At 41.8% G+C, this 12,040-nt stretch overlaps 1 protein-coding gene across 1 annotated transcript in view; it reads right to left on the bottom strand.

Annotated features, from left to right (window-relative positions):
• The window catches only part of SH3YL1 (SH3 and SYLF domain containing 1), a 49,715-nt gene that overhangs the window by 33,833 nt on the left and 3,842 nt on the right, over positions 1 to 12,040 (bottom strand). Inside the window, exons 2-4 of the mRNA XM_012659643.1 lie at positions 10,117 to 10,227; positions 6,967 to 7,080; positions 3,936 to 4,000 (exon numbers count right to left, since the gene is read on the bottom strand). Coding sequence (XP_012515097.1) covers positions 3,936 to 4,000; positions 6,967 to 7,080; positions 10,117 to 10,227 — 290 coding nt within the window. The remainder of the gene's footprint in view (positions 1 to 3,935; positions 4,001 to 6,966; positions 7,081 to 10,116; positions 10,228 to 12,040) is intronic.

The following is a 12,040-nucleotide window of genomic DNA, read 5'->3' as shown; positions in this document are numbered from 1 at the left end:
GCAGTATCACCCTACCAAAGCCAGGAAAGGACACAACAAAAAAGAAAACTATACATCAATATCCCTGATGAATACAGACACAAAATCCTCAACAAAAATAATAGCAAACTGGATCTTATAGCACATCAGAAAGATAATACACCATGATCAAGCGGGTTGTATTCCAGGGATGCAAGAATGGTTCAATATGTGCAAATTGATAACTGTGATTCACCAAATAAATAGAATTTTTAAAAACCCCATATGATCATCTCGATAGATGCAGAAAAAGCATTTGATAAAATTCAGCATTCCTTCATGATAAAAACCCTCAACAAACTAGGCATAAAAGGAACTTACTTCAAAATAACAAAAGCCATATGTACATATATATATGTGTGTGTGTGTATATATATATAAAAGACAAACCTGCAGCCAACATCAAACTGGATGGGGAAAAGTTAAAGGCATTCCCCCTAAGAACTGGAACAAGTTAAGGGTGCCCACTGTCACCATTTCTATTCAACATAGTGCTGGAAGTCCTAGCTAGAGGAATCAGGCAAGAGAAAGAAATAAAGGGCATCCACATTGGAAAAGAGGAAGTCAAAGTATCTCTGTTTGCTGATGATATGATCTTATTTCTAGAAAACCACAAAGACTCCTCCAAAAACTCCTAGATTTGATAAATAAATTTAGTAAAGTTTCAGAATATAAAAATCAACATATAAAATCAGTAGCATTTCTATACATCTGTAACAACCAAGCTGAGAACCAAATCCAGAACTTAATCCCATTTACGATAGCTACAAAAAAATAAAATGTCTAGGAATACATTTAACCAAGGAGGCAAAAGATCTCTACAAGTAAAAGTATAAAACACTGATGAAAGAAATCATAGATAACACAAACAAATGGAAAAACATATCATGTTCATGGATTGGAAGAATCAATATTATTAAAATGACCATACTGCTCAAAGCAATCTACTGATTCTTTGCAATTTCTATCAAAATACTAATGTATTTTTTCACAGAATTAGAAAAAAAAAATCTTAAATTCATAGGGACCCAAAAAAGAGCCTGAATAGCCAAAGCCATTGTAAGCAAACAAAACAAAGAGAGAGACATCACATTATTTGACTTCAAATTATACTACAAGGTTATAGTAACCAAAAGAGCATGGTACTGGCATAAAAATTGACACACAGATCAATGGAACATAACAGAGAACCCAGAAATAAAGCCACATACCTACAACTAAGGGATCTTCAACAAAGAAGACAAAACATAAACCGTGGAAAGGACAACCCATTCAATAAATGGTGCTGGGAAAACTGGATAGCCGCATGCAGAAGAATGAAAAGAGACCCATATCTCTCATTATCCACAAAAATTAACTCAAGCTGGATTAAAGACTTAAATGTAAGACCTGAAACTACAGAAATTCTAGAAGAAAACCTAGGGCAAATTTCTGGACATTGGCCTAGGTTAAGCATTTATGACTAAGACCTCAAAAGCAAATGCAACAACAACAACGACAAAAAAAAAAAATAGACAAATGGGACTTAATTAAACTAAAAAGATTCTGCACAGCAAAAGAAATACTCAATAGAGCAAACAGACAACTTAGAGGATGGGAGAAAATATTTGTAAACTATGCATCCAACAAAGGACTGAAAAGCCAGAATCTACAAGGAATTCAAACTCAACAAGAAAAAAAAAACAACCCATTAAAAAGTAGGCAATGGAAATAAACAGAAATTTTTCAAAAGAAGACACACAAATGGCCAACAAATATATGAAAAAATGTTCAACATCACTAATCATCAGAGAAATGCAAATTAAAACCACAATGAGATATCATCTTACACCAGTCAGAATGGCTATTATTAAAAAGTTAAAAAACAATAGCTGTTGGTGAGGATGCGGAGAAAAGGGAATGTTTATGCACCATTGCTAGGAATGTAAATTAGTGCAACCTCTGTGGAAGACAGCATGGAGATTTCTTAAAGAACTTAAAATAGAACTACCAATCAGTCAGGCAGTCCCATTGCTGGGTGTCCACCCAAAGGAAAAGAAGTCGTTGTATCAGACAGACACCTGCACTTGTATGCTCATCGCAGCACTGTTCACAATAGCACAGATACGGAATCAACCCGAGTGTGCATCAATAGATTGGACAAAGAAAATGTGGTACATACGCACCGTGGAGTACTACTCGGCCGTAAAGAATGATGAAATCATGCCATTTGCAGCAACATGGATGGAGCTGGAGACCATCATGTTAAGAGAAAAACTCGGAAACGGAAAGTCAAATGCTGCATGTTCTCACTTATAAGTGAGAGCTAAATAATGTGTACACGTGGACACAGAGAGTGGAACGGCAGGCATTGGAGACTCGGAAGTTGAGAGGGTGGAGCAGGTGAGGATGAGAAATTACCTCATGGGTACGACGTACACTGCTTGGGGGAAGGGTACGCTTCACCACAATGCCATGTATCTGTGTAACAAAACTGCCCTTGTACCCCCTAAATTCGTAAAAATAAAACAATGAAATACATGCCATTTGAGACAGATCCTCAAAGCATGCCCCCCAGCCTCACAAGGAGCCAGAGGGCTGTGGAAAGAGTGGATGGTGACCCAGCAGAACCAGCAGTCTAGGCACGTGGTCTGTTTGAAACACGCCAGTCTGGGGGCGGGGGGGCGGGGCTGGGAGGGGAGGGGCGAAAGACAGGGACCACCCCAGCTGAGGAAAGTACGCCTTCCACCAGAGGGTGATATATTTGAAGGCTTTGATTTGGTGCATATAACACAAAAATGCAGTCATGATAAGCAAAACTAAAATATGCTCTTTTTATACTATAGATTTAGGCAGCATTGAAGAAAGAAGGTCAAATAAAGAGGAAAGAAGAGTTAGCAGGAATACTTCCTCCTCATAAGGCTGAGGGAATTTAAAACTATGGCAACAGGGAGAATTTACAACAGGATAGCTTAGGAAGAAATTGACTGAAACCCGAGAAGAGAATGATTTGAGCACATTGGGAGATTTGATTTACTGATCACTTAGCAATAAAGACGAAAGATTAATATCACGCATAAGACGATCCCTGTGCAACAGACCTCTGTGAGCAAGTGTACCCTGGTGTGTACTTTCTAGGCCATTCGACAGACGCTACGGTCACAAGGAGACGTCATACGCTGAGATAATGTGAAGGCAGTCTTTGCTTAAAGAACGTGAAGGGATGTTACTATAATGTGTTACACGCTGCCAGAGTTACATCCTACTGTGCAAGCTCTGGCTTGCTCAGTCGCGAACTGAAACTTTGCAATTAGCAATCCATAAACTGCCAAGTATAGTTTGTCACATGTTGAGATATATCTGTTAAACAGATGTGCTTAAGACAGAAATAGGTGAAATGGAGAATGAAATAAATTCTGCTCTCAATGAAGGAAAAGGAAGGGAAAAATGGGATCTATTACATAGCTTCAGTTACAGATTCATCAAGAAAATTGGCTGGGTGTGGTGGCTCATGCCTGTAATCCTAGCACTTTTGGGAGGCCAAGGATTGAGGATCGCGTGAGGCTGGGAGTTTGAGACCAGCCTGAGCAAGACAGTGAGACCTCATCTCTACAAAAAATAGAGAAATTAGCTGCATGTGGTGGGTGCACCTGTAGTCCTAGCTGCTTGGGAGGCTGAGGCAGGAGGATCGCTTGAGCCTAGGAGTTTGAGTTTGCAGTGAGCTGTGATGATGCCATTGCACTCCAGCCCGGGCAAAAGAGCGAGACCCTATCTTAAGAAAGAAAAACGAAAAAAAAACAAAGAAAAGAAAAGAAAAGAGTTTTCATAGGTGTCAGCAGTAAAATAAAAACACTAGGAAATATCTCAGTTTCCAGGTGTTGAGTTTCAGGTGGTTTCAGGGAATGTGGCCATTGTACACATACACACAACACACCTACCTCAATTCCGACTTCAAATCCCCCTCCAAGGCCAGCGATCCCAATGGCTGAAGGTGCAGACCATTCTAATAAAACAAACAAGGAAAACACATTGTTCTAACATTAAAACTCCTTGACATATAAATACAGAGAGGAAAAATGCTAAAATGGAAATAGTGTTTCTTTTTAAAAAATGAGACTTAGATATTTTCCTTATGTTTAAAAATGTTCTTTAAAAACAGCATACAATTTTTATTAAAGTTGGAGATATTTGAAGACTATTAGATATTCATTCTGAGTCTCATAGACTCACAGACCCATTTTCTCTAATCTTTCTCTACTCGTATGCGTAACACCAAAGCATCGACTTCCTACCCACTGAATGTACATAGCATTTGATAACTTCAGCTACCAATATTTTAATAAAATGATTTAGCCATAGCTCTAGTCTTCAGTTAGAATTTATCACAGTACGAGAGGTCAGAAGGATTCAAGAGAGTTTGTTATAATCACTTCCAAGGTGACATAATATTAAGTTGCTCCTATTGTAAATTTCTGAGGTAAAAACTGTTTTAATAGCTTTTGTGCTGAGTAGAATCACAAGAAACAGGCTGAAAACCCAAGACTATTCAAATTCTAATGGTATGACTTTCTTTACATTTGGAAACTACATACAATAACTTCATTTGTCATGATATGGCACATTTTAGGGTTACTGTAGCTTATTTTTCTTGACATAGAAACAGTTATACCAAAAGAGTATAATATTTTTATTAAATATTTTTGATTTGTTAGGGGAGGGTGGCATGGTCTAGCTAAAGCACTTTCTGAAAACGTTTAATAGTTTTCTAACCGTAATTTTTTTGCACCATGCATTCTAGATAATAGGATATCGCTTGAATATATCCAGAACTAACCTATCTGGGCTTAGAGGAGCTTTGATTACAGAAATTACTGTCTGATAATCTGAGAGTTGTTTTTTGTTCCCTCCGTTAGGAACCATCCCTGTGTTCGGAACCGTCCCTGTGTTCAGAGCGCCAGTCCTGGCCAGGACCCTGGGGACGTGTGGTCCGTTTGGACAGCCCTGACACACCCTCAGAGGAGCACCCCCAGCTCGGGAAGAGGGGAGGGAGCAGTTTAGGTTTGACACCAGTGGAAGGTCTGGCTGGGGTCTGAGAGGAACCTGAGCGTCCCTCCACCGTCAGTGGGGCCGCCGGGTCCCTGACGCCCTCAGGGAATCATCTGGAGAACCGTGAGCAGTGGAACCCTTGGAGCGTGCTCTGCCTGGTTTGGTCTCAGTGCTGACAAGTCTGCCCGTGAACACCGGGCAGTGCTTGGGAAGACGACGACGCTGTAATTCACATTTTCAAAGCCTCGCTCTCATTTACCGTGGGGACACCTTGACGGGAAACAGGGGACTTGACTGAGATCTAGAGGCCACCTGCTCCACAAACACCTCATTCGTTGTCTGTAAAGTGTCCCAGTCGCTCTCTCAAAACAAAACTAAATCATCTATGCTAAAAACAGCTATTAATAGCAACATGTGTTCACTTATGTGACTGAGCAGCAAATGTCAAATTGGTATAAAAAGCGTTTCCGTTGGCTCTGACACACCTACGTCCACTTTAACTGTTACTATAAATGTTGGTTCTTGGGATTCGTGGCAAACGTATTTTGATTTCATCCCTGAAAAAAATCAAGTAATAGATTTGACCCAGGAAAATAAAACGAAATTATACTGTTCTTGATGTGATTCTGCCTTGGGGGAAATTCTTTAAATGTCTCGGTTTTTATGATCTGAGCAAAAACAGGTTAGAGGTTCACAGACAGCCCCTTGAGTTCACGTCAATCTCCACAAAACAAGAGAAAGCAGCTAAACCACAAAGTTGAGGGGTAAAAATTCACATTTAACAACAGAAATGCATGTATTGTCATGTTTAAATATTTTCTCCATGGAAGAATGACACATGCACACAAAACAAAGTCGGATCTGCGCACTGGGTCTTGCCTGTTATTTTGAGGCGGAGAAGGGGAAGGTTCATTGCCTCCCTGTGCACTGACACCAAACTGCTCAGAGGAACGGGAGACGTGCCCCACGCGCCCCATGACATGTGTGCCTCGTGGAAACTTTTCAAAGAAAGACAGACTAATGGCTGACAAACATGAAAAAATGCTCAACGTCTCTGATCATCAGGGAAATGCAAATCAAAACCACAATGAGATATCACTTATCCCCAGTGAGAATGGCCTTTATCAAAAAGTCCCAAAACAATAAATGTTGGCGTGGATGCGGAGAGATAGGAACACTCATGCACTGTTGGTGGGATTGCAAACTAGTGCAACCTCTGTGGAAAGCAATATGGAGATACCTTAAAGAGATACAAGTAGAATTACCATTTGATCCAGCAATCCCATTGCTGGGCATCTACCCAAAAGAACAAAAGTCACTCTATGAAAAAGATACCTGCACCCGAATGTTTATAGCAGCACAATTCACAATTGCAAAGATGTGGAAACAACCCAAGTGCCCATCAATCCATGAGTGGGTTAATAAAATGTGGTATATGTATGCCATGGAGTTCTACTCAGCCACAAAAAACAATGGTGATATAGCACCTCTTGTATTATCCTGGATAGAGCTGGAGCCCATTCTACTAAGTGAAGTGTCACGGGAATGGGAAAACAAGCACCACACGTACTCACCATCAAATTGGTATTAACTGATCAACACTTATGTACACATATGGTAATAACATTCATCGGGTGTCGGGCAGGTGGGAGGGAGAGGAGGGGATGGGTACATTCACACCTAATGGGTGCGGTGGGCACCGTCTGGGGGATAGACACGCTTGAAGCTCTGATTTGGGTGGGGCAAGGGCAATACAGGTAACCTAAACATTTGTACCCCAGTAATATGCTGAAATAAAAAAAAAAAGGACTGCGTCTGTAAAAAATAAATAAATAAAATAACTCCAATAACCGCCACCCCCCCCCAAAAAGAAACAACAGAATTGCGATTCCCCACTCCTCTAGTGAACAAATGTCAGCTTACTGCCATCCGGACGACGGGCCAGCACGATCCCGCTGCCTCCTCGGGCTGTCACCAGAAACCCGGCTTTGATCACAGTCAGGACGGCGAGGCCTTTGGCCTTGGCGATGACGTGGGCTGTCAACATCAAACGACAGGCGGTGAGCACTCTCCGCACACGCGCCTGCACACACGCGACTCGGCACACACGGGGTTGGCGTGCAGGGTGCCGGGCTCTCCAGGCGTCCTGGGGGCACACGGGGCCGTGAATAAAACTCAGTCCCGTCGCAGACGGGCCTAGGCCTCTCCGCTCCTGCCTCTTTGTCTCATGCTGTTATTTTTGCAGTGCTAAATGCAACATCATAAATATCCCCAAATCCTGCAACTGCCAAAGTAAATTAGATATTTGACAGAGATTTTATTGATATCTAGTAGCAGGGCAAATGTGTTCGCAATTCCAATTAACTTAGAACATAATGTACAATTTAAAAGATAAAAGTTATCATTTTCAAAGAAATTAAGATCCATGCAGTATTAAGGAGAAACTTCAAAAATGACCCAAAGGCAGCATGAAGTAGAACTTTGATCTTACAGCCATATAGCTAAGTTCATCTTTTATTAATGTAAAATTTTGGATTGAAAAAGAGAAAAATTAAGCAATTTTACCACATTGAAAAGTTTTTTTAACCTCATAAAATGATCTTCTATAATATGCAAGTACCACTTAACTACTAGTACCCTTAAAATATAATTCAATTTACAAAATACTGGCTTATTCATGTTTCAGAGACATCATTACATAAAATGAGGGTCATTAACATATGTATCTACTAAACATAGTGCTTCATTTTTCTGTGGATTTATTTACACAATAGCACATCTTTCAAACTAGCAAGGGGAGCTTAAAAATATAACTTTGTGATAGTTTAATTTATCATCAATTTTATCAAATATTCTGTCAAGGAAGTGAACCAGACACTGTGCCCTAGTATGTCCAAAAAAGGTTTTGTAGATGTCCCTAGAAAACACTAAACTCCTGATATAATTATGCCACCATTTCAAAATTTAAATTAAAAACAGGCTCTTGGAAATAATTCATCCAAGAGCATGAAGAAGTTAACATGCAGAACATTTGTGGAGCATTCTTACTTACACAAGGCACAGAAAAAAAGTTGTGTTCTTGGACTGCAGTCTACTAAAGATACCTTATTTTTTTATTTTAGAAGGTTATAAATATATTGTAATAAGACTGGAAGCTTATCATCCATCATGTAGGTTTATTTTTACAACCACATGTTGGCAGAATATCTCCTCAACACCTCATGTTCTATCCTCAATGCTTTTAGAGTTATTATTGCCCTGTTTAGAAATACTAGATATAACAGAAGCATGTTCTTAAATGAACGTATTCACAAGTCAACTATGTTTTCATGGGTTATCCACCCAAATACCAACAAGGCCTAAATAATTTTCCACTGGCTTTTTTTTACTTATAGAATGTGCTCATAGTAACTGCGGACTTACTTTTCAAATTCAGTTTCATGTACGTCTCAGAGCCCTTAACGTCAGAGGAGGACAAAGCACCACGGAGCAGAGCCGGGTGTCCAGCTGTCTTGTTTTAAACGTTTTACAGACATCATCTTCTAGCCCGTGACACATCTCCCTTGTTTTAAGGTACATACGGTGCCCCGACCAGACGCCAGGAAAGGTGAGCCTGGGGTCTCCGCTGTGAGCTTCCCGCCCTGCCACCCCCCGCACCCCTCGGGGTCACGAAAGCTCCTGCTCAGGCTGACACGCAAACGTCCTGCTCTGAGCTTCCCCCACAGGAAGTTCAGGACTCTGGCGGCTTCTACCTGGAGGCCGAAGACAGGCAGGACGGAATTTTGCTGTGCAGAATCCACACATGACAACTAACTCACACGCAGAGGTTTCCTAATGTGGGGAAATACCTAACATGCGTGTTTATCCACATGTTGGGCTGGCCTGACGTGTGTTAGATATTGACACGTATCCAGAAATGTCTCTGTCCTCTGCTTCAGAATATTGCTCCTGGAGACTCAGCTTTTCTTATTGAATTTTCCTTAATCTCTAAAGCAGCACTTCTCAAACCTGTGTGTGCAGGCCACTCACGGGGGGCCTGGTGGAAATGCAGGTCCTGACTCGTGAGATCTGAGCGGATCTCTCACGAGTTCCCAGGGACGCCGCGCTGCGGGTTCAGGCTGCACTGTGCTCTCAAGGTGGGAGAAGCGGCTGGGCTGATGTGACAATAATTAACATCATCTTGTTATTATAACAAATTTAAAAAAATAACTTAATGCTCTGTTAAATAACTTTGGGAAATTCTGGCATAGGAAAATTAAACTGGTTTCTTCAACGCAGGACTCAGAGTCACGCACTGTGATTATTAAGAGGGAAATCGGTCTGCAACTTTGCCCGAGCTAATTGGCACATGGCCCTTCTTCGCATGAGACAAGCATGCTCTGAAACACCCTTTGGGAATAACTAGAAGTGCTAATGAACAGGTGGCAGTTTCCAAAGGCTCACCCTCTGGACCAGGTCTCACCGGGTCAGCTTGATTACGTAAGAATTATACGAGGAACATGCTAAAAACATGCATTCCTGGACACGCTGCTCTGAGTGATTCGGCAGCGTGGAGAGAGGTTTGAGAACTGCATTTCAGTGGCCGGGGGGTGCTGGTGCACTGCTGTGCTGGGGATTATTGATTAACGTCTTCTTACACCACTGTAGAACGTAAACATCTTATGGGGAAAGAGAAAACACGAAATTGAAATCTATTTACGAGATTAGCTGGTGAGTGTGCAAGGTTAGCCTGCAGGGTTTTCAGAATGTGACGGACTCTGCACAGGAACTCAGGTGTGGTGGAGCAGGAACACACGGGGTTCGGGGCGCGGGGACGCGGGAGACTGCGGGGAAGCCCGTGCAAGGGTGGGGTGGGGAGGGCACGAAGTCTGCGGGTTTGCCCCAGCCTGCGGCTGGCCCTGTCTGGGAAACCACCAGGGAAGAGAGCTCCGAGGGCCTCCCAGTCCCTGGTCAGCTGGAGAAAACAGGTGGGCAGAGTACCTGTCGGTACGCTGACGGCTTCCGCCTGTGATGAGGTGCAAGGAAGGGACGCAACCCAGGAATGAGAGTGGGATGAGCAGCTTATTCACCTACCAGGAATGATCTTGTCAGGCCCATTTCTGGAAGTTATTTCCGTGAATTCTCTTAGTATTTTAGCAGCCTTTTTTGCTTCTGATTTCAAATTGGAGGGTATAGGGTTATTCACTGAAAGATTTAAAGAAGATATTTTAATGCAAAATTCTACTAAACAGAAGTCAGAAATTTATTATTCATTCATTTTTCTCATACACAGTTAAGCATTAACAAATCGTATCCTACCACACAAAGGAAATGAATTGGAAATCCTCGTTATTGACAGTATCATCTCTGTTTTCCTAATAAATCACATCTACTCTGAGATTGGAAAACCCTGACTTTTGAAATCTCAGAAATTATAAAATCATGGGACCCTAAAGGGCCTTAAACAAAATCTGATCAAACTTCCTCATTCGTATCTTTTCTCTGTAATTAATGCACCTTAATACTAATTCAAAAGGATTAAAACTTTAAAAATTAACGAAAGATGTATTTTACAATTGTCTAAAATACATAATATAGAATTTAATGTGCTTCAGTATTCCTGTCAAACATGTTGGGATGGGTGCCGGTATAAACTTTTCTGTTAGTCAAACTCCAGGAAACTCCAGAATGAAGCAATCGCTGCAAGCAAGGAGAGCGTGCACTTGGGCAGCATTTTACGTTTTCAGCGTCTCTTAGATACTTATAAACCCCTACAGGTGTCTAGTTGTCATAACGATGCTCACGTGATCCTTCCGGCTCTGCAGCACGTGGAGAAGATGGCCCTCTCCTTGTCACTGGACAGGGGCCAGAAGGGCCGGAGAAGCTGCTCAACTTTATCGTGCGACCATGCGAGTGCTGAGCACTGGGTCCTCGTCTGACTATGCACAGGTAAAACCGCAGGGCGTCGGGGTGGGAGGGGGGAGGCTTCATTTCCGCTGTGCCACTTGGGTGACTTTCAGAATGGCAGGTAAAAGAGCCTCTGCTTTTTTTCTTTTTTGCAAAATAAGGATTTTTTTTAAATGAAATAATGTGATGCATTTTGGTGCCTGGTATGTTTGAAATATGGAATTTATTTTAAAGTGGAAACTGAATTAGAGTCGTATTGGAACTCTGTCTTGTTTTCTTAAAAAGAAACCTGCATCAGTTCTTTATGGCTCAACACAGGATTGTTGGCAAGACTTAAGCCTTGGGAAACAGAGATCCCACAAACCCAATCATCAATGGTATTAGTTTGGGTAGAGAAATACATTTTCATAGATATTTTATGCAAGCCAAAAAAATGTGTATGATGTGTGCATGTTCCTTTTCTTTTTTTTTAGAGACAGAGTCTCGCTCTATTGCCCAGGCTGGAGTAAAGTAGCGCCGTCATAACTCACTGCAGCCTCGAACTTCTGGGCTGAAGTGATCCTCCTGCCTCAGCCTCCAGAGCAGCTGGGACCACAGGCGTGCACCACCACGCCTGGTCCCTTTCCCCCTTTTAAAAACAATGGCATCATGGCTTTAGTATATTTCGGCACTTTGCAATTGTTACTCGATTTTATTCCCAAATAGTTAAAATATTGGCTCTCAGTGTGGGTTTTTAAAATCACCTTCAGGAGCTGTGATTTACAAAGTGAAATCCATCTCTGTTGCAGATACAGCTCGGTGAGCTGGGGCAGGAGGAGTACAGACCCCCAGTGCCACCTGACCCAGGCTGTCCCCAGCTCCCGCCTCGAGCAAGTGCCGATTTGAGTTCTGTCCCTATGTATCAGTTTTGTCTGTGCCAGAATTTCACATAAATAAAAGTACACTGTGTATTCTCGTCTATCTCATTTCACTCGCCGTAAAATCACTGAGACTCACTCACGGCGCTCGCTGCGCAAGGAGAGGCTCTTGCCTTCGGGCTGTCAGACTGACTGCCCCAACGTGCCTCAGTTTGTTCTCCGCTCACTCTTTTTTTTTTTTTTTTTTTTTGAGA

Source organism: Propithecus coquereli, unplaced genomic scaffold (assembly GCF_000956105.1).
Source record: "Propithecus coquereli isolate 6110/MARCELLA unplaced genomic scaffold, Pcoq_1.0 Scaffold625, whole genome shotgun sequence".
In the NCBI taxonomy this organism is placed as follows: Eukaryota; Metazoa; Chordata; class Mammalia; order Primates; family Indriidae; genus Propithecus; species Propithecus coquereli.
This window is presented reverse-complemented; position numbering and strand designations above follow the sequence as displayed.